General features: G+C 40.3%; 2 protein-coding genes across 5 annotated transcripts in view; one reads left to right on the top strand and one right to left on the bottom strand.

The window, feature by feature from the left end:
* Positions 1-14959, bottom strand: part of SLC39A9 (solute carrier family 39 member 9) — a 29546-nt gene extending 14587 nt beyond the window's left edge. For 3 of the 4 annotated variants that reach the window (XR_012673922.1, XR_012673921.1, XM_075151936.1), the window contains exons 1-4: positions 14316-14959; positions 8923-9031; positions 2834-3025; positions 307-375 (exon numbers count right to left, since the gene is read on the bottom strand). Coding sequence is in view for 2 of the 4 variants with exons in the window: in XM_075151936.1 (XP_075008037.1) it covers positions 307-375; positions 2834-3025; positions 8923-9031; positions 14316-14411 (466 nt within the window). In the remaining 2 variants the exon portion in view is untranslated. The remainder of the gene's footprint in view (positions 1-306; positions 376-2833; positions 3026-8922; positions 9032-14315) is intronic. The other variant, XM_075151937.1, reaches the window with a different exon arrangement.
* A 213-nt stretch (positions 14960-15172) lies between these two features.
* On the top strand, positions 15173-23437 carry ERH (ERH mRNA splicing and mitosis factor). The gene is made up of 4 exons (XM_075151934.1): positions 15173-15354; positions 18935-19022; positions 20205-20325; positions 22946-23437. The coding sequence occupies exons 1-4, from the start codon at positions 15352-15354 to the stop codon at positions 23046-23048; spliced, it is 315 nt and encodes a 104-aa protein (XP_075008035.1). The 5' UTR covers positions 15173-15351; the 3' UTR covers positions 23049-23437.
* Positions 23438-23674: the final 237 nt, after the last annotated feature.

Here is a 23674-nt window from a genome sequence, read left to right as displayed (position 1 = left end):
CAGCTAAACAGCCAGCAAAAGAACTGAAGAGGCAGAGTGTGAGCATCACACAACTTTTCAGATGGAAAAAATAAAGGAGTGAAAATACTGTACCCAAATAAAACTCCACGGAACATTCTAAGCATTGGAGTATGTTTTCCCAGTAAGTTTTAGGGAAGATTCTTAGTTCTCCCCACCCTGTCTTTTTTTTTTTTTTTATAAAAAGCCATCTTCAAAAACAAACCCCAGGTGTTGCTATCACATCTAAAGATGAGCCACATAGCAACAGAAGTCCTTGCCAAGTGCTAACCATAGGTCCCACATTACCTGCAGCATGGACTACTAGTCCCAGCGTTGTGGTGATTTTGGAGTTGCCTGATCTTGCAGCTTCTGGATCTAAAACAGTCATGAGGAAAGTTAGGATAAAGAGAACAAATACATAAATTACGCTGAAAGAAAAATTGTAAGTATCACTGCACATGTCTCTACCAGCTGCTCATGCAGTTATATTCAAAACTATCAGCTTTTGCATTTCTGCATTAGATTTACTGTAAAATAGGCTGATACCTAACACCTTCAAATCACCTGAAGTTCTGCCAACAAACAAGTGACAGAATCATAGACAATATTTTGCAATTTACAAGATCACCGATATGGGCAGAAGCAGTTGTTTTTCTTAACCTGCTGAAACCAAATGTTAGAGTTCTATGCTACCAAGGGGAGGAAGAGTTAGTTTTGCATCCCCAGAATCCAGAGCTGCTCCAAGAGTCAGGATGATTTTTCCCCACATAGCCCAATGTTGGCATCTTCCTTCAGGTGACAGTCTGGGGCAGTCTCTGTTGCACTGATTCTCTGACAATTCCTAGTAAGCAATAAATTCTACTGTCACAGCAGCAGTTGCAAAGATTTCCCTTCAACATTATACACCACAGAGGAGAAATGCAGCCAATGCTGCTTGAGATCCAGTGTTTTGACTGCAATTGTTTGACAACTACTCTGAGAACACTTGCAGGTTAGCTCATTATACAGCACAAGAGGGCAAAATCCACCACTAAGCAATCAGCAGTGAAACTGTTACAAAGAATCACTGCAATGAACAGGGCAGATAAGTCCTACACAAGTATAGAAACATTCTTTAATTCCAAACAGTTGAACAGCCATTATTTAATTATACTAGTGGTCTGTAAGCTGCTGACTGCAAGCACACTTACACAGCTATTTTAATAAGTCTGCACTGACGCCAAAATGGAAAGTCCAGTCCTGTTCCTTTCCTCCCGCCCTCCAGTCTGTCTCTTTGTGCCCAGGCACTCCCGTAGGTGCCCAGTGAGTCAGATCAGGAAAGTGAGATGGCTAAAAACCAATGTATTCTCTTTGGTCAGACTGATCTTCTGAATCAAGGGGAGTCCATTTGAGCAATTAATTGCATAAGCTGCATTTGGATGACTGCAATGGTATACTCACGTCAAATAGGAGGAGATATTCACAAAGAACATTTCCTTTAAATTTGCTTTGGATTGACCAGAACTCAACACACAAAGAGAGAGTTCACATTTGATTTCATACCTCCATTCTGGCCTACAGAATTTTTATAGTTTAAGCAAAGTAAAATCCAGCCACTTGGGAGACCACAAAACTACCAGACATTGGTTCAAATGACAAAAATGTTTTTCTTCGGTAGCTTTAAAAAACATTACAAAAACACTACTACATTTCCTGCGACAGAGGTACAGGCTAGATAAAACTTTACTTAATATCCTATTTTATAGTGTGTATCTCTAACACAGACCATAGTCAATTTTCTCCTGGTATTTGCTCTGACCAGAGACATAGGAAAGGATCACAACCTGTACAAACCAAGGATTCTCCTGGCAGTTGCTCACTTGCGTCCCCTATTGTCACCCTCACTGCCATTGTTTCCTTTGAAAATCTCTGAAAACCAGCTAGCCATAGCTGTGGCTCCATTTATGCTTCTCCAGAAGCACGAAGGTGACACAGTCCCTGTACTAGCCTCCCATCTGTCCCATCACACTAACCCCATACAAGCATTTGTGCAGCTGCACTGTGAACTGCCAAGGATCCAACCAAAACATATCCCCCCTCCTTTGCGTGTGTTTTACTTCTCCTTCAAGATCAATTCCTTAATTTTTGAGGGCCAAATTCCACCATGAGAGGAGATTATGTGAGAGAAAAAGAGCAGCCAAAGGCGATAAAATACCTCTTCAGGTGACAAAACAACTTTGGTACATTTCAAGCTACAGCCTGAGTGTGAAGCCACAGGCAGGAAACAAAGGCAACTGTAGGCATTTTGAGAGTCTTACAATGAAGTTGAGAAATCTCTGGACTAAGCAGGACATATTTTGAAGTAAGCGAGGCTCTAGACTAGTGTGGGAGTCCAGCTGTGCAGTTACAGTAAAGGACCAGAGCTTATATCTAGTCATTTCTGCAGCCTTACTTAAGATAATTTTTTGTGGTTTGCAAATTTTACCTACATGTATGACAATTAAGTAGGAAAAACAGACGAAGATAAGACTAGCCTGAAGTTTTTTGGAAAGCCAAAGAAATCCCCTACGGATGATACTGTAAATCAGGCAATAACTCAAGTGTCAAGTCACCTTCCACCCCCAGACCATACGTGCTCGTACAGTTATTTCATGTTAGAGAAGCAAGCTCTCAAATTATGCTGAATTCCAGGATAGATTTCCAGCACAAACATTTCACACATACCTTGCTTTATGTTTGTAAAGCACCTACTGAAACTCTGGATGTGACTGGTCAAATTAAATCCCGGTAGCATTCAAAAAAATTGCTAATTAGTCTTAATTAGCAAGTCTAACTGAAGTGAATCTTTACTTACCATCTGTAGAGTGCACATGAGAGCTGCCTATCTGGTCCACCAACAGCATGAAGACAAAGCCGAGGACAAGGGACACACCAATGTAGGCATGCAACCTGGAATGGTCATGGCCATACTCATGTACAACTGGGATTTCCGCTGCCTTCTCAGACTCAATCACACGCTGCATCTCGCTCGCCGGGTGATGCTTCCCTGTGGCAGGCAAGCAAACAGATTAAGAGACAGGGGACTAAACACTGCATGGTCACTTTTCTTCTCCTTTGCTGAAAGCGTTCCTCGCGCTTTCTTGGACAATACACTAAAGTCATTTAAGGTCATTTAAGGTCAGTCTTAGACCACTTACTTCGGGAAGCACACATTCATCTGGTTGGCCTCTCCCTATACATTTTCAGCATGGAAAAGCAAAGAAAACATTAACACCTGATAAGCCAGGTTACTTTGTTTAAATGCTGCATTTTAAATACAAATTGATTGATAAAAATTGCTGAATATCCTTTTTTAATTGAAGTTGACAATTTTGTCAGTATTCAGAGATACTGTCAAGCAGTTAAGTCATAACCTTCATTTAAGTGAGAAAATGCAGGATGAGGAGATAAAATAGGTTCCATCCACTAAGAGATCTAATGCAATCTTTAAGGTGAACTTTCCATCTCAAAGCATCAGTCCCTAGTTAAACAAGTTAGCATTGACACACTCCATTGATACAGACTAGAACAACAGTTAAGTCAGCACAGCATCCTAGAAATGTCAGTACCATCCTAGAAACCCAAAGTCCGAGCCCCGGAGTTGAATGTTGTGTGGTTGTTTCCTTTCCCTACACAAGCTTTAATTCCATGCCCACCCCAAGACATTTACTTTGTCTCTCTGAGCTACCCTGAAGTTAGGTGAGCTCGGAATGACTCTAAAATCTAAGAAGCGGAAAGAAGACAGCTGGACAGGTTTTTAGTTACGTTTCCATGGTATAAATGCTTTATTTGGTGCACAGTTCATAATTTAAGAACATTTTCAAATATTTCATAGGTTAGTAAGTGACAAATGTCTCTACCTACAATGACTTTTAGAAAGCAGAGACGTAATATAACTTTACTAAATTTTACAGGTTGCCATTTTCCCAGTATGTGTAATCTTTATCACAAGCAAATACTCACCACACACAAAAATTCCCCCTAATTTCAACAGAAATTACATCAGTCTCACTCTGAATTTACACAGGCTTAAAGACAAAGGAGAAGGTTCTTCCGCATTTAACATTTCCAGTAGTCTTTGGCCTTATCCCAAGGTAAATCCACGAGATCCTCCAGCCTTGCTCATGACCACAGGAAATTACTGCTTCTGCAATTGCATCTGACACAGAGGACAAACAATGTCCAGAAGTACATAGCTTTTTCAGGCCACCAAAGATTGGCAAGAGTTGCCTTAGTACATTTATGTGAAAGAAATTTAATAAAGCTAATTTTTAGCAAAATTCTAGATATAAGCAAAGAATCATGTCTAAATCTTCTTCTGCCAACAGGATACAGAAATACACTGTTATAAAGGTACAAGCAAAGATCAGGAATAGGGAATTTTGAATTAAGTTCCCAACTACCATACAGAGCAAAGTAAACATTTGACCTCTTGGTTTCAGACTCTGTGCTCACCTGAATCATATATTCTTTCTTTTTTTTAATATTTCCCCTTACGGCCCCTGGCAGAGACAAGACATCAGGCTAGAAAGCCCTTTGGGTGATGCAGAAGAGGCATTTAATGCTCCTTGGCATACTTGTTACTACAAACAGTTGTACTTCCACAGCCGGTAAGGCGCTTTACACATAATAAGTATTACTCAAATGTTTCCAATGGGAGAACAGACACAGTAAATCTACCTCCACATCTGAAAGCTCAAGCTAAGTCAGATGTTTGAGTTGCATGCTATACTCCAAGGCCCTGAACTACCTACCTTTCAGTACAAGTTGGCTCCATTCTAGAACAGGGCCAATGCTTACAACCACATTTGGCAAGTTCAATTAATATTTGTAAATCTCTTTAACATTCTACTAAGAAAATGTTTCTTCTTCTATGTTTCTCTGCTAGACCCAATGATGGTATCACAATCTCTAATTGTAATTGTTTTCATAAAGTCTCCTGTCCTTCCCCTATGCTTAGGGAACATAGTTACTCGCACAAGTAACCTTCCTGTATTTACATGGGAACTCAAGAGAAATTTTTTTTTTTGAATAAGAAATAAAAAAGAGAGAACTAATTTGCAAAGCTTCAGTGCCCTTGGCAACATATGCATCACAGTCCAATATAAGAAAGCAGGTGACACAGTAATTTCTACTCTACAAACCAACAGTTAGCACTATAATGTAAACTATGAATATGAAGAGGACTCTGTCATGTCCAAACGCTTGATCAGGAACTATATTTTCTCTTAAGATCTGACTTGATCCTAAGATCTGCACCTGGGGAGGAATAATCCCATGCATCAGTACATGCTGGGGGTCAACAATCAGAAAAGCAGCTTTGCAGAAAAGGACCTCAGGATCCTTGTGGACACAAAGTTTACCATGAGCCAGCAGTGTGCCCTGTGGCAAAAAAAAAGCTAACCAAGTCCTGGGCTGCACTAGGAAGAGCGTTGCCAGCAAGTCGAGGGGGGTGATCCTTGCACTCTACTCAGCACCAGTGAGGCCACACCTGCAGCACTGGGTCCAGTTCTGGACTCCCCAGTACAAGACACATGGACATACTGGAGAGGCATGAAGATGACTACAGGACTGGAGCATCACACCCATGAGGAAAGGCTGAGAGAGCTGGGGCTGTTCAGCCTGGAGAAGAGAAGGCTCAGAGGGATCTTATCAATAAATATATATACCTGATGGGAGGGCGTCAAGACGACAGAGCCTTATGTATTAATCACTTGTTCCTATCTATCCGTTTTAATTCTTCCTGAAGTTTGGAATGACCTACTTGACCTTATCCATCAGCTGAACTCTCTCTCTCTCTTTTCTGAAAAAGACTTCTTCCATAGTGACATGAAACAATAACATGCTCAAACCTCTTCTTGGTTTCACTTTGTATTTCTTGCTATTTCACAGGACAGCAATGCTTTGATGACAATACTATATAGAACAACATTGATTAAGCAAAAAGTTTCCATCAGAAATTCAGAAAAAGTCTTTACTAGAAACAATGTTACCGATTTTAGTTTATTTTTTATCACATTTAATGGTAAGAGGACTAACAGGACTGGTGTACAGCACTTAAAAAAAACTAGGATATTAACTAGATTGTTTCATTGGTCTAACAGCAAGCAATGTTTTCCCAGTATGAGAATAGACAAGGCTTTTGGAGGAGTCATCATTCAGCACTGGAAAGCTTTCTGACTTCAGAACAGCTGATTTGTTCTGCTTGAATCAAGGTAAGGATATTCATGTCTGAATTGATTATAGTAATTACGATTCAACACAGAATCTCTCTCCTGTTTCATCCTTGCATTTTTAAAGTTCACTCTAGATAATTTTTTTTAAGTGAGTGACAGTGCAACTTTCATGCACCTAACTTTATTTAAAAAAAAGACTGGCAACAAACAAAACGAAGCACATCATACATTAGGGCTTTCCCAACGTCTGTGAGGAGGTCTTTTGGTTGGCAACTACTCTTCAGAAGTTTTAGACATTAACAGCAAGAAGTTAACAAAGCACATCAGAATAGGCTTGGTAGCCCTTGAAAGATTTCACAAACATATCTTTGCTGAACAAGATTGATCAATAAAATAATTTTAGACCACACAAGATTGTTGCCATCTATATTAAAAAGTTAACTTCGCTTCAGATCACTTCAAGCCATAAAACGTAGTAGGTAACTCAGGGCAATCTTTCTGACAGCGGTTACACAGTTTCACAGTTAAAACAAAGGACTGAAGTTCACCAAAGGAATTTTATTTGCTGGTAATACTCAAATCAAGGTTTCACTACACACATACATAGGTTTATGATCAAATAATAATCTGAATCACAATATGCTATTTGCTCTCAACCGACAAGGTCAAAAATTAGAAGTTATTTATTCTGTGGCCTGTGGGAAAATACAGAAGTAATAGTAAATGACTTTAGTATCAATGACAAACACCTGTTTTGATAACAAGCGACCAGTCTCTAAGTTAAATTACACTTGGAACTGGACAAACAGTGGCACCTCTCTCTCCCTCTCTTTTTTTTCCAGTTATATGACTATACCTCAATGTTCCCTTAGGCACCTTTCTAGGTTTAATTACATAAATAGGTGAAGTTGAAAAAAAATATACTGAAAGCTGTTAAGTTCTTAGAATCTTAAGCTTAACTTTGAATATCCTAAATATTAGAAATATTTTTTGTAATTAAATCTACAATACCCATTAATTTTGCTTCTCTGCAATACAAAAAAAAAAGTCTTTGCAGACAGACTGGCTTTAGTCACAATACTGTGAGTTAGGAACTGAGTCTGAATTCATTCACAGAACAGATTCTTTTTTCCTAGGTAAATACTTCTGGTATTACTACTGCAGTAATGGGAAGTGCCTTTTTTCTCCACATACTAAACTTCAAGTTATATAGCATATAGCTTTAAAGACCAGGCTGCAGATTTCATACACAAACAGTATACCCCATTTAGTGAAAAAAAAAATGCAAACATTCACAGCAATTGTATTTATTGCTAGCCATATCATCACAAGAAAAATTTAGTCTACTTGGAATTAAAATTGAATGGAGAGCAAACCAACAACTACAGCTCATTAGAGACATCCTGCATTAGAGTGCACAGATTACAGTACAGTATAAAAGCATAATCAGAGGTTCTTTCATTTCTTGATAAAGGATGATTTTATATATTACCGTCTGTTTACTTTAAATCTAAGCAGAACAACAGAAATCTAGTGGAAACTAAAACAGGAGAAATTAAAGCATATTACTAAAAAGAAATTTAAAACAGTGTAGAAACATGAAAAAATGGTAGTACAAGAAAAGCAAAGTATTACAGTTATCGCTCAATCCCAGATTAGCAACAACGGTGCATCAGACACTTGCAAAGTTCTCTACAGCCTCAACTTTATAGTCCTTTCTCCTGTGACCACTACGTTGTTGCTGTTTACCGTCAAACAAACTTCTGATTCTAAGCATACTGGAAAAATCTCATACATGCAATGGTAATGTAATAGCACAAGACTCCAAGCTAAAGCAAGATTTAAAGTGCACTCCAAACAGAGGTAATGAGCTCTGACTATTTAAAGTAATGTCATAACCTCAAATCGAGGTTTACTAAGACTTTTGGGTATAAGATGTGCTCCACACTCATGTCCCTACAAGACACATAATCGCTGTTAGCTCTGAGCAATTCATTAGAGAATATGAGGTTTTGAAGACCAGCGACAGCAGACTAGAACTGGATGCTTGAAGTTGAAACCATGTGCAGATATCTACATGTAATGGACGCCACCACCCAAGAAAGAAACGCCTCCTACTCTGTGAATTAGCCCTATATAACCGTAATTTTCAGCCAAGTTATATTAAGGTAACTTAGTTCCAAAATGCTCTTCAGCTTCAAAGGAGGAAATTCTTATGAGGGCAAGTACATATAGATCTATAAAACACTTCCTGCAATTGCTGTAATGAGAAGCGATCTAAACTACAAAAAGCAACAGCAAATAGTCCACAATTTCATTCTCTGCCAAAGGCATCCTTACACGTCCTTTGAAGTTTCAGTGAAAGTTAAACTTTAACTCTCTCCAGAATAAGGAACACTACACATGACCTGGCATAAAAGGCGGTGGGTCCATGAACAGTGCAGTACTTGGACCCGCAAATGACTGGATCACTCTGCAAGAGTCATCTGATCCACAGCCTGAACACATTTCTCTTGGTGAATGGTGATTGATGGTCAAATCACCATAAACGTAAAATATTATGCCTATGGCAGTTTTGTGATTCTATGCCGGCTTTGTGTCACACTGCTGTGAAACCCTCCCGCCAATCTCACGTTAAAAGCTCTAGAAACAAGCCCCAGTATATCACAGCACTATGACCTAAGTTATCTTGAACAAGGCCATCTACAGACATGGGTTTGGTTCTTACCTTCCAAAATGTCTTCATAAAGTGCATGTACTCCTTCTGGCACAATGACAGCCAAAGCAGTTCCACACAGCAGCCCAGCACCCAGAACAGTCACCAACTTTAATCTCTCCTGCAAGCAAATACAAAACAAGTATCATCTTTAAGAATGAAAATGCTTTCTTTACTCTCCCTCATTAACAGAGGTTGGGTCAGCGGGAAGGGGGCAGGGGAGGGAGCGAATGATCCACAAAACCACTTGCTGATTTTTATTCAAGAGCCCCAGTTGCATAGTCCTACATTTCTAATGATTAACTTTCTGAAAAGCTAACGTATCCAGTGTCTGATACAATCAACTGAAGTTGTTGAAATGAAAGTTAAAGATGACCCATTTGACTGTTAACATCAGACAAGAAATGAAACACAGCATACTTGAAAATAGCAAGAATTGCTCTATTTGGCACTAATGATTATTGGGGCCTAATTCACCCTCTATGGCCTCAAACTGTAAGGCCTGCAGAGACAAAGAAAGACTGAAAGTGCCTGAATGTTGAAGCATGTTTGCAACTCTACGTTTTATCTCCATTCTGGATTTGTTTTCAACTATATCCTTCCTACTAGAAATCATACTTAAACATGCAAGTTCCCTAAAAGCTCTGCTCAGTATGGCACAGCACAAGATAATTTGCCTGTTCCCCAAAAAAGCCAATCCAAATAACAAAGGAAGATACAAGAAGGAAAACTAAACTACCAAAGCAAAACCAGAAACACAAGAGAACCAAAAATGTAAATGCATCCACAGATACAAATGCATTGGTTGAGTATGAGTATAAACTGCTAACTCAGCTATATTTATATAACACAGAAAAGGGCTAAAAAAAGTTTTAGGACTACAGAAAGAGAAAAGGAAGATTTTGGAGAAAAAAGCAGCAGGAGCTCTACTTTCACCTACAGGTTTAGAGACACAAGGAATGAAGTTAAGCTGTTATAAGACTGTTACATGATAGATTAACTATATTTCAGTCTCTAAAACAAACAGCCACTCTTGTGCAGGAACTTGTCCTTGAAACTGTTATACTTTAATGACCTTCTATTTAATAGGGTATCATTGAAGAACAGACCTTCTTTAAAAACATAAAACTGTGGATAAAAAAGTAATTTAAGGGAAAGATACTTTTTTTGTACTTGAAAGATCTGATGATATGTTCCATGTTTAAAAAAAAAAAATAGGGTGCCAGGTGAAGTTTTAGAACTACAGTATCACAGCACTTGCAGAATGTCAGGTAGCTGCAAAACATGGCAGAAGGGATTGAATCCCCAAAACAGGTCCAAAACCAGAACTATAAAAAATAATTTTAAAAGGCTTACTCAAATTAGAGTTTGAATGAAGGAAATGCATCAGTCAAACTGATAATGGTGCAAATATACATTTTATGTCAGTCTTTTTTTCTTTTTAATCTGATTAGGAGATGCACAAATGCAGAACAATGCTTATTGTTTCTACAACCATTTCTAAGCCTTCCAGTAACATTTTAAAAGGAGTTAAAGACTGTAAATGCATTTAGGGCAATATAAAATGATATTCCACTCTCCAGGTAATTACAGGCCATGGCACTCCCCTTTCTCCTCTGCAAAGATAGGATTTAACATAGATTTGTTGGGTAAGTATTGCAAATTTGCAATTAAACTTTAGTAAAAATTATATAAACTTAATGTTTTTATAGTACAGTAAAGAAAAACAATTTAGTTCATATTCCAGGAAGAGTTTCTACAACAAGACTGAAAAAAAAACCACACAAAGAGTTTATAAGTACTTGCTACTATTAGTAAGGGTTATCTTCCTAGTTGTATTCTAATTTTGGGCAAAAAGCTGAGAGAGATATCACCCCTCCCAAACTGTCTAAATTCTGTTTTACCAATATAAGAACAGTTTACTATTACTTTTTGCTTCCTTGTGACTACAACACTGACAGCTTAAAGTCAAAGCCATGTATTGAAAATCCAGTTAGATAAACATCTAGTAGACTCTAAAATACGACCACTTGCAGAGGCTGTTTCTCATCATTTTTGTAATAACCCTTATCATATCGCATGTAGCAACCATGGGAGTTCAGGTCCTCATAACAACTGTGTAACATACATTTTGTGGCAGAACCATCATCATCTTTCACACACAAAGAGATATCTAGGTGCTACTGAAATACTAATGTTAACTACTGAGGACCTGGAGACAGAGGTCAGTGTTTGACTAACGGGAAAACACTTGTCACTAATTATGTATCCTAATTATGCCATCTGTTCTCCTTCATGCACCATAGGGACACAAGTTGTTTAATCCCACCGAAATAGGTAACACTTGCATAGGAGAAAATAGGAGGATCTAGAGACACACACACTAGCTTTCTGAAAGCAAGCCAGATGTGACCAGAAGGAAACAATTAGAGCATTACTGGGGAAAATTCAAATAGTAATATGCAAGAGATGAAAACACCTGCGAAGTTGCCACAAACATGCACTGTATGATGGCATATATAACTATTATGCTTCATAAATTGTTATACAGTGGCAATCTACATGAAAAGATAATCTTCAACACCCACTGTTCATAAAGTTGTTTTGCGAAAATATAGTATCTTACAAGGAAAAACAAGATTATTTTTATACTGCAGCACTATAATCTCTTTTACATACTTACCTATATAAACACAGGGAAAAAAGTGTCAGAAGTAATACTGTTTTATTACAACTGCGAATAAGAATACTGCTTGCTTTCATTTCAGGACCTGTGAATTTTAAAGATCCATGAAAATAATACACACTAACAAGTTACTGTTTCAAGAGAAGTCTCCATCTCCTTTTCACTACAAAACACTTGGACACAGTGAATACAGCAATCTAGTAATTGCAGCCTACCCAGATAGGCAAGAGTCATCTAGTTTGATCCAAGAAATCAAACCATTTCAGTTACAAACACACTCGTGTGTCTCTTGTTAAAAACAAGAGCAACACACTAAATAGCATTAAAAAAATGCATGGGAAAAATCTTAAATTCCTCAAATTAGCAAGGTGTTCTATAGCTCAGTATTTGGTTTAAATCTGCATGGTATTGAAACTCTTACTTGGACCTAGCAAAAACTCACACCTACTTTCAGCAGCAAGCAGCCCCAGCCCAGTCAACACTGCCCGTCTCTGTTACAGCAGCAAAAGATTCAAACTGCTACAACTCCATTTTATTTTTTGCATTTAGGCTACCACTTAGAAGATAGCTTCAAGAACTGGTATACTGTTGTTTCCAGCCCAAAGTTAGCCCAACAGAGTACTGTAAATTAGGATTAAGCTGAAAGGGCACATCTGCATACAGAAATAAAGTGAAGCCCTGTTCAGTCTGCACCTTTTTACCACTAATGTTTAGTCACACCTGGCTTCACTGGAGTTTTATACTTTCAAGAATATCCAAATCTAAACACTCACCTGAGGAAATGTATTACACTAATGAATAATTTTATTGTTCTCCAGCATCTGGGGTATGTTATGTAAAGCATTTATTTTTGTTTTCTAACCATTGTAAGTGGCCAGTGGGAGGAGGCATTTTTCCTCACTAAGGCCATCTGCAAAACTTTTTGCAAACCATAGAATGCACAGTCCAAACAGTCATTTCAGTTTCAAATTGTCCATGTTGCACAAGCCTAAGCAATCGTTTTAAACAAAACAATTCTAACTTCTAATTGGACACTTCCAGGTTTAGTTAGTATTTGCAGATAATTTGCAGATTCAGCTCCTCTTTTAAACCAGCATAGCATGTGGATCCTTAAAATATCCTATTTAAGACAAGCGTAAAACTGAATCAAGAATTTCTGAGAGTTTAAGATACCGCAGTAAACTTGATTGCAGATGCGTGTACCGTTAGTAAAATACTGCACACACAAAAGGCTAACAAGTATGTGATTACTGCTTATGCAGAGTGCTGTGTTTTTGGAGCCACAACAGATCTGTATTCCTGCAGCTGTTGGGAGCTCCAAAAGATTTAGGAGCCCGCTGATTCAACTATATAAATAAGCCACATAAACACAGATCAAGAACTCTCTCTCTAAACAACGCCAAATATGAAGTTGGATACAACAGGTAACTATCAAGGACATACAGGAGGAAATGCAGAATTAAATACCAAAAGAGACAGTATTAGCATGTTAGGCAGCGTTCTCAGCAAATTTACAAGAACATCCTTTGTAGACTTCAGGGAAAAAGTGAGTTTTTAAGAGTGAGACAGTGGAAGCAACAGCCTTGAAGTCACGTTAAGGGAAGGTCCATCAAAGCATCAGATGAAGCACTGGCAAAACAGTAGTATGCTAGTGTTTATGTAAAGATTTCAGAATATATTCCTACATTTCAATTTATTTATCTGAATTGTACTGTTACCAAAATGAAGCATTTCCTTCCACACTGTTCAGTCTACCCTCCCAAAGCCTCCTAGTAATAACGGGACCAAAGGACGGGTGCAACCAGCCTAGTGACTTGATGGAAGAACAAGTCACATCTCTCTTCCAAGAGCTTCACTTCCCAAAAGCAGCACTGCTCCTAGCAGAAAAGGGAAACCTCTCCTCAGAGAGCTCTTACTACCACAGAACAACTAACCTCTCACTACACCACACCTGTATACAACAATCATCACTTAGAAAGATAAAAACCCCTTGGGTACCTGAGGATATTAGGAGACTTTCAGATACTGTAACAATCATAATCCCCTCAACAATCATCTCTTAGAAGCACTCAAATACATTCACTTCTGAACTGTACCGCTTGGAAACTCATTCAATCCACAAGTCTTCCTTTCCTTTAACAATACCTTATGTATCCAAGATATTTTTCCAAAAGAATGCCTTGAGTTCCATGGGATAGAAGCACAACTTGAAGTTGTGTTGTAATCAAAGAGCTAGAGTTTAACTTTTCAGCAGCACAAGCTTTGAACAAAATTGTAAATCAAAACAAAGTTTTCCGAGAATGTTCTCTGAATTGGTTTTAGAAGCCCTAATTTGAGACATAATAAAAGTTTCAACACATAATATAAGTTAACCTCTGACTTCAGAAGGTTCTGACACAAGCTTCTAAGAATAACTATGTCCAGCTCCTATCATGTCCTTCCGCTACATGCTGATACTTTGCTTCCTCTGTAGCCGAGACGCTTTGATCAATTTGGCATGCTTAAATGGCTTTTATACGCATTGTAGAATAAGCATAACTCTACACTGCAATTTTGAATGAAAGTTAATATTGAATTCACAACTTCCTTAAAAATCTTGCAAAGTTACAACATCACCCCTAACAGCACTGCCGTACTTGAAAGGGGACAGCACTACCTCCATCTAGATTCTGCTATTCTCCCTTAGCAACCAACGAGCCGTTTGGCGAAGCTGTCTTACCTCGGAGAAATTAACTGCCAAGGGGATAATTCCTGCCACATAGCAGGCGACCAGCATGGCCAGAGACAGCAGGCAGATGGAGCGGAAGTCATCCATTTCGCTGCCTTCTCTCCGGTCCCTTAAAGTGAAATTCAACAGCAACTTTTCCAGCTCGCCCCGCACTCCTTAACCCGTGCAGACACCGAGCTCCCAGGAAAGGCTTTCAGCCATGTCTGTCTTGCCCGGCGGCTCCGGCCGGCTCGGCCCCTCCGGGCCCGGCGTGCGGCAGCCGCTATCCTGCCGGGACCGCCCGACACCGCTGCAGGGGGCGGGCAGGGAGCCCCGGCGCGGCGGGGGAGACACCTGCGCAGCCGGGGAGAGGAAGGGAGGGAGCGGCCCGGCCTCGGGGCAGGCAGGCCCGGCCCTCACCTGAGGCAGCGGGACCCTCCCCTGCGCCCCGCTGCCCCCGGGGAAGGCGGGGGGGGCGAACACGGGCGCCGACGCGGCTCCTCGCGGAGGGGCGGCCTGAGGCGGGCCGCGTCCGTGGGGAGAAGGCGCGGGGAACTCGCGGGACCGGTGCGCGCCTCCCCTCACCCACCCGCCCCCCACCGCTGCCTCGGAGGCCAAGTGCCACCTCCGCGACCCAGCGCTTCCCTTTCCGGGGCACACCGCGCCCCGCCCCGCCCCGCCCTCGCTCGCCTTGCCCCCACGCGCTGCCCGGCTTCAAGATGGCAGACGAGGCTGCGGCCACCCAACGCCCCGCGCGGGCCGCGGCGGGAAGGAGCGGTTCCCTCATCAAAGATGGCCGCGCGGCCGCTCAGTTCTCCCGCCCCCTCCAGCCTGGCGCCGTCGGCCGCTCCCGGCATCCTCAGCGCCTCGCCGTGTGGCGCCGCGCGCTCGGGCGCCGGCCTGGGCCCTTGTGCGCGTGCGCGAGCGGCACTCTGGCGCCGGACCTCTATGGTCGGCCGTTAGCGCGGCGCTTCCGGCGGGCGCGGGGGCTTGTGGGGGATCGTCGGGCGCCTCTTATCCGCGGCGGTGCTGAGGAGCGGGAGCCGTGATGGTGAGCGGGGCGGGCGGCGGGCCGGGCCCGGCGGCTGCTCGCACCCCGCGCCCGCCTGGGGGGCTGGCGCGGCCCAAGGAGAGCGGCGCGGGCCGCTTTCCCTTCCCCCTCGGGCAGGGGGCGGTCGCCGGCGCCGCGGGCGGGAAGGCGCGGCGGGCAGTGGGGAAAGGCCGCGGCCGCCGCTCTGGGCCCGGGCGGGAGCAGCACGTGCTGGCGGGGCAGCGAAGTGCCGCCGCGCCGCCGCCGGAGGTTCCCCGGCACAAAGGCCCGTTGCCCTCGGAGAGGGAGGGAGGGGGGGGCGGAGGGCTTCCGGCCGTGGCGTGCAGCGGGCTTGCCCGGGAGCTTCAGCCCCTTTTCAGGGCGCTTCTGGAAGTGCAGCTCTTCTTCGCGAGCGCTAGCTTCGCGGATCCGTCGAGTGCGCCTCCCTTAAATGGCTGGTTTGCGTTAATTGAAGTTGTTTCTGCCCATGCTGCTTTCCCTGCTCCTCCCCAGTACTTGGAGGAGGGAAAGGCGGGAGCTTGCGCGGGTGGGCTGTTTGAATGGCACGCTGAAGCACAAAGGCCTACCAGTCACAATAGTTTGTTGCATTCATCTAATAAATTTGAATATGCTGAAGCTGCGGTGGAAGGACAACTGCTTCTGGGTTTGCAGCAAAGTTCTATGTCTGTCTGGCACTTGCTCAAAAGCAGTTAGCTTCTGCTAGGACGAGCAGCTACAAGCTCTGTCCCTGTTGTCCTAAGTGAAAGGAGACACTTAAACCACTTTTTCTGCCTAGCAGGAATAACTGAAAGTGTGTGGTGTATACTCCCTGTATTTGCATCACTGCACATGTTATTCTTACAATACTTGTTTCTCTTCCTTTTTAATTATTTTTTACTTGATTGTTGAATAGACTACACTTGGTAGAAGCCTCTTTGGGCAGATGCTGCCTGGCTTCTAAGTCCTTCTGGGTTGGCTGCAAGCGCTGCTTTAACCATTTTTACACGGTTGTGTCTACAATAATTGGAGCACTTTCTAAAGTGCTCTCTAGAAGTTCAAAACTGGAGTAATATAAACCATGTGATATCTTGTTCAGTGTCCTGCTGAACAGCAGCCAGTACAACTGTGCTTTAAAAGAAAATCCAAGAAAACCCAATGTATGCATCAGAATAATAAGAGTCCATATTGGGCTCTTCCAGATAACCGGCTCCTAATGCATGAAGGTTTATGGATCTTCCCTTGTTTTGGTTTTCTTTTTCCTAATAGTAAGATTTATAGCTATAGGAAAACATAATAGTTATTAATCACGCTGATTTTTGCCCTAGGCACGTCACCTAGGCACGCATTCAGTAGGGCAGGTAATAGTCGGAGGGAACTTCTTGCAGGCTTCTGAACTTGTCACTTTTTTGCACTTCTGTGGTAGGAGAGGAGGAGCAATTTTTTTTTCCCCCTTAAGGTAAAATAATGGGAAGTTCCCAAGGAAATGTTTGAGATGTATTACATTCGTTCTACAATACAGATGGTCCCAATGGCACTAATTTTAATAAATTCCAGGCCAGTATCTGATAGGGATATTGTAAAGTGCCTGAAGTGACAAACAGTTTAAAGGCAGAAGCCCAAATAATTTCTGCCTTAAAGTTCTAAAAGAACTGGCTTACATGTCTGGCTCACTGATATTTTTTTCTATAAACTGATTATTGGGATAATTTCAGAATATATGATTCCCCAGCACGATTCTGAGAGACCAAATACAGAATTCAGTCAGTTATGATACAGTTCTGTAACTCCTAGTCAACTCCGTTTTATCTGTGCTCTCTTAGGTTTTGTCAAAGAAACCCAACTTTTTTTAAATACTGAGTTTAGTTGAAAGAGAGAAAGATGTGTATGTAATCAGACACCACAAATGTAGTTTGCAAGACACTCTCATGCTAAAATAACATAGCTTTTTTTAGAACACACTGACTGAACTGGCTGGTGCACCTCGTTCATTATTGTTAATAAGGGATGCTTAGTCAAATGCTCCCAGGAAATCAGAGTTGCAAGTCCTGGAACCAAGCCTTGTCATCAGTGACCAGCAAATAAGAATGATAATGCTGGAAAAAAGTACTTTATAATAAAGTTTGGCAGAGTCTGTTTGGACTCCCTGGTAAGACATGCCTGTTCAAGCACAATGCACTTAGGAACAGCCAGATACCAGCTCCCCTTGGGGAATTCCTTTCAAATCTAGTATCCTCTGGCATACATGAAAGTGGACTTAAATGGTCTAGTCTCCTCTGTATGACTTTTCTTACAGTGTGTAGCTCTGAATTCCCCTCTTTTTCCATTTCTGATTGGGAAAAGTCTTGCTTCTTCTATTTCTCTGTGTAACTTTTTTCTGCGCTTCTCTGCATCTCCTTTTACCATGTTATTTGAGACACAATTTAAAGAACTGAAAACTCTATTCCAGGCATGGGAACACTATCAGTCATGGTGTAAAAATTTGTACTGTTTTCTTATATGTTCCTTGTAAATTGTAATATTTGCCATTTTTCTTTTCTGTCACTGCGTTTGCACACTGAACTGGTATCTTCACTGATATGTCCAAAGTGTGGGTCAGGATTTTTCTATCAGCACCTGATCAATTTAAGCCCAATAATATGCTTTGGTATCTGTTTCCAGTGTGTCTTGCTCTGCAGTTGCCTCCATGAATATTACATGTTGTGTGCTCACCTCATGTATTAGCATTGAAAATGTTGGATCCAATTAGCAGCACTGGAAATGGTGTTTTGTAGCGTGCTTGCGAACTTTCTGTGCTGTGTAACCTGTTAATTAGATCACAGGTTGTGTACACTTCAAAAATTTTGCTTGTTGTTTGCTCAAATTACTTGCTGTAGCCAAGTGAAAAATATTACAGAAATAATGCAAGCCACAGACTGTACAATCATCTAAGTCTTTCCTGCAGAAGAATAAGCTTACAGACTCTGACAGTTGGAACAGTTATCTGTGCCATAATTACCGTTTCAGTAGACTCACTGAAGTATGAAGAATCAGTGCATCTGTTTTGCAGGAAATAATCTTGAATACTAAGTGTGGATTTGTTGTATAATTTGTGTTCCCTTGAAGTTGAATGAATAACTCAAAATAGCTATTTGTGTTAAAATCTTTAAGGTGAGACTGGCAGCGAAGTTAAGTTGGACTCCCTCCTTGCTCTTTAATTAGAGTATTTAAAAATCATACTAACAGCTTGCGCTTGGAATAAAATAAGTAAATGCACTAATGGCATAGCTTTTATACATTGACTTTATTGCTTTGTTTTTGTTCTTAAATAGAAACTACTATTTCCGTGGTATTTTTTTTTTCAACACAATAGCTGCTTTACTGGTGATTTTACACATTTTAAAGTTACGTAAGGATTGATAGGACTGATTGGAAACAAAACGTATTAACACAGCTTATATGAACAGTAAATGCTATTTGGAAAATGTCTGTGTCCTTGATTGCTAGTTCAGTGTTTTAATATTATGCTTCTTTTTAGTGCTTCATCCAGATAAATAACTTAATTCAAACAAAAAATCATTCAAATTTTACAAGTAACCTGGTTTTTTTTGTTTTTGTTTTTCAGTCTCACACAATTCTACTTGTCCAGCCTACCAAGAGGCCAGAAGGCAGAACATATGCTGATTATGAATCGGTGAATGAGTGCATGGAAGGTGGGTGCAGACATGGTAGTCAAAAACTGTTGTTAAAACCCCATTTTTGACATATTCCCAAACTTACTCACTAAGAAAATAAGTTGCTGTTCATGTTTTCCCAGGGTAATTCACAAAAAAATGCAAAAATCTCATGCTTTTAGTTTACTAATGTTTTAGCAAACTAAAAAAATAGTTATTCTGCATTTCTAAAACTTCCTTTTTATATTAAATGTATCTTTTTGATTTAACTAGATTGAACCACATTCAGTTCGTGAGAGTAGGTAATATTCTTCATGGGGCCATGCAGCAGACTTGCCTGAATGCATTTCATTGCAGGATCAGAGCCTAACTCTCTCACTAATTTTTCTGCTAGTCATGTAAAGGAAAGATTGCTACTGGAAAAAATATATAAAATAAAAGTATGTGTGCAATTCATACATAATTTGCAGCCTCGTGGCATGTGTGCCAGAGAAAAAATCCTGCATGACTTTAAGAGACACATGGTAAGCTTGGAAAAAAGATTGAAATACTACAACTGTATGATTTAAATGTGAAAGTTCACTCAACATTAAAAATTCTAATTCCAGGAAGTTTTGCGAGGCAAACAAAAGCATAATAAAGACCCTGTAAAGCCTCCATGCTCACTTTAATATTATATTCTTCTCAAATGTATCTGAATTATTTATGGGCTAGCTTAAATAAAATTGATTTTAATTCACATACAGGCTTGTGCTGTCGCTCTTACTTCAGTAGCCCTCTTTGACTCTTTCCTCAAGAATGATTTCTCTTCTCAGATTTGAGTGGTTTTATTTGACATCAGTTCTTCTTTTGCTCAGGTACTTGTACCGTAGGAATATATGTTGCAATTGCTGTCTTAAAATTATTAGAAGGAATTTCAGGTTTCCATTGAAGCTTACTGCATGGAAAGTTCCATCTTTGCCAGACCTAAAAGTTTTTCTTCTAGATGCTTCTGTCCATGCATCTTACCTGATTTTATAGTATTAGTATTATATTTCAATGCAAATAGCTAGAACAAAAGCATTTCAACTCTGCAAAATCTGAGTAAGAAGTTTATGTCTCTGTTTTCATGGTGGTCATCTCTAAACTTTCCTGATATCTGTGGTTCAATAGCTGAAGAAGTTTCAACAAATACAGTTGTTGGTTTTTTATTATTGCATTGTTAATCTTTTTTCTCTGTAGGAGTCTGTAAAATGTATGAAGAGCATCTGAAGAGAATGAATCCCAACAGTCCATCCATTACATATGATATCAGCCAATTGTTTGACTTCATTGATGACCTGGCAGACCTCAGCTGTCTTGTGTAAGTTCAGTTGTACAAGTCCATTTCAGTGACTTAGAGAAGTCAGAAGTCTTCATGTAAACTCTTACAGTTTTATGTTAAATTTGGTAAGATTCTGGGTTTTTTTGCAATAACTGTGTTAGTAAGGCAGCAGTATTGCAGCTGGCATGTCATGTTGCCCACTCCAATTAACTGCATTGGAATAAAGTATCTCTAAAGAAAGCTTAGAAACTGACAGTTCCACTTGGATTTAGTCACATTGAAGCTCCCAGCATTTCAAATACTGAAATCCAACACTTTAATACAGCTACATATTTTATTAATGCTAGAATCTGTTTAAAGTGGAGCTGAATCTGCCTTTGTGCAGTTGGTCCGATTCTTAAGGAGGCAGAATGATTACTGAATTTTATTCAGCTGAGGGCTGTACTAGTGGTACGGTAGAAGTGTATAGAAGCGCATTGCAGCCAATTGTTTATTTTGATCAAGATAGGGCAAGATGGAAGTTTCTGTAAATCTTAATGAAGTGATTGAGGAACAAGTCAATCCTCCAGAGAGCCCTAGCTAATTGTTTGAGTGTTCTTGTGAATACATGGTCTCCAGTTCACATCTGTGTGTTAAAGTTGTGGGCAAGCAAAGGTGGTCTTGTGTGCTTTCCATTCTGACTCTACTGTGAAATCAAATGTTAAATTTCACTATTCAGAACGTAACTTAACATTGTAACTAAATCACTTAGTTCAGATCATGAGTACTTTCCATACCATAAATTCCAAGGTAATGATTTGATATGACAGTAGTATCAACTTTGTAGAAATTCCGTAGGAATAAGGATACAAATCTCATATTCAAATAACAAAAGACGTATTTGGCTTTCTAAGCTCAAAATTCCAGAAACTCTTTTTAAGCCGGTGAGTATCTGGAATGCAGCTGTACTGCTCTGTCTGAAATCCCAGTGCAAGTACTTTTGCAGCTGCACAGTGAACAACCTTTGCCAGTTAATTCCAGTTTAAAATAAAAACCTATTTTAAAAAAACTGACCATTGGATTGCTTTCCTTTGCATTCTGATGTACATACAGAGTCTATGTTACTGATAGTGACTTAATACAAATGCCACTTACCAAAGTTTTCAATAGAACAAGTAAAACAGGATTACAGTTTCTGCAGAGTTACCTTGTTCCTAGACATTCTGCCACGTTTGATCTTCAGGTGTCATAGTGCTGGGCTGATGCAGTCTGAAAGACACACTTTGTTTTAGTTTATCTAACAGCCTGAAACTAGCTACTTGCTTTAGGAAGTAGCAACTGTTTTCTAGTACAGTCTCGTGCCTTTCTTAATTAGGCTTGTAAACTCAGTGTCGTGCCAAATTCTACTTCAGCTTATAGTTTTCCACCAGATGGCACACGTAGCACGTAGTGTACCAGACATGTCTTGTGTTCATGGAGATTCCTAAAGTACTTGCTATCTGGTCTCGCCGTGTAGCGTTATGAATGGATTAGGGTGGGGGCGGAAATCAGTAACTTTTCCTGAAATTAACATTTCTTATACTGCACTGGAAATACTACTATATCAATATATACTGAAACTCTTTCTGTGGCCTTGAACCAATCAAGCTGGGTTTTAAATAACAAGGCTTTCTTAGAAACAGTATGCTTAGGGTTTTTTCCTTAGGTAAGAACTGTAAATTTTTCTGGATTGCGTTAACTCTGGATTTTTACTTAGCTTCTTACCGATGACCATCTCACCCTTCTTATCTGATTAGAAATAGGTGTACCAAGATTTAAAGACTGACCAGGACTTCAGTAGTTCTTGAAGCATTCACTGAAAGTACCATCTTTGTCAAAAAAACATTCAACTTTAACAACTAAGGGGGAAAGGAGGGCATGAATCTACACAGATTGCTTTCATTTTTCAGTCTAATTCTCCTTCATTTCAACAGTGTCTTGAGTAACTGAGTTCTCTGGCCCTGGCAAGAAATCTTGCTAATGGACTACTTTTATCAACTATCCCCGAGTAGCAAACAAAATGAGCCTGTGGGTTCTTTTTTTCAGTTTGCTTTCTATGAAGTGTCCTTGTTTGTTAGATGTAAGCTTGCCGTCACTGCCAACTAGCAAGAATCCTTTGTTATCCACCTATGAGTCTACCTTTGCTTCTGGAAAATTTTGCTTTTATTCATTTTCTAAAAATTCCAAACAGAAGTGGAACACTTGAAAACTCACATGAACACTTGCTTGAAGTAGTGTTGAAGAAGTGTTTGGCTCATCAAAAAAATTAGATTGTTTCCTGGTGGAACTCTCCTTCTTCATTCTGAGCTCCAGAATATTAAGATCCTCCATCTGTTGTCTCCCATAAGTAATTATATTCATGAATTAAAATGTGAACACAACTGTGATCCCGTCACTCAGTAGTCCTTGGAGCATCTAGTTTTATTTCAGATTCTTACTGATCTGCTGGGTAACTGGTTTTTAGGGAACAGGATAGATCTCTTTGATAAGTGGCAATTCCCATCTACTTCTGATATTACTTGTGTTCTATACACAACTTGCTGCCTCATACACTTGAGGACGCTTAACTGTTTGTGAAGTTCTTCTGGTAGATGTACTACAGGACAGACTGATATTACATTAATTCTTTTCTTCTCTCTAGTTACCGTGCTGATACTCAGACATACCAACCATACAATAAAGACTGGATAAAGGAGAAGATCTACGTCCTCCTCCGCAGGCAGGCCCAGCAAGCAAGCAAATAATGGGGGCACCATCATTACATGGGTTTGGGGGAGGGCTTGGACAACAGGTGTGTACAGAGTGTAGTAGTGAACGTTTTGTATTATAGTCATCCTGTTGCCATCTTGTTAAACTCTTTAGCCAGGATTGAATGTATTGTTAGAGATGCAAGGATTTTGTTGGATTTGACTTTTTTCCAGTGTAAATTGAGAAGAAAGTGCAACATCTTCAGCAGAGTTTTAATTTGTTTTTTCTTCTGGTTAGCTAACGGTCCTACCTTATTTGAACCCCTGGGGCTGTTCACATTGTACTTCACCGCATTCACTGTATGTGCCCTTCTGTGGGGTTTCCAACATTTAGTTATGTCCTTGAGACAGTCTTAATGGGGAATAAAAAATTACCTTTAGTTAAACTTGAGTGTTGAATTTTGTGTTTTCCGCCAAACAACAAATTAAATCTTCTTGCCTGTTTGCTAAAGAGCAGAGCTTGAAAGGTTACGTGGACTGAACCAACAGTGGTTTGCTGTATTACAGAATGGCTCAAATTCTGGCCTGCCGAGTTAACTTCTCTGGCCTAGTCTTGATTACTGTCTTTCCTGGGGATCTTTGGGAAACACAGCAACCCTCCTGCACTCTAAACTTGATCTTTC

The sequence above is a fragment of the Calonectris borealis genome, chromosome 5 (genome assembly GCF_964195595.1).
Source record: "Calonectris borealis chromosome 5, bCalBor7.hap1.2, whole genome shotgun sequence".
Classification (NCBI taxonomy): domain Eukaryota; kingdom Metazoa; phylum Chordata; class Aves; order Procellariiformes; family Procellariidae; genus Calonectris; species Calonectris borealis.
The sequence above is the reverse complement of the archived record's forward strand: the minus strand, read 5'-3'. Positions and strand labels throughout refer to the sequence as shown.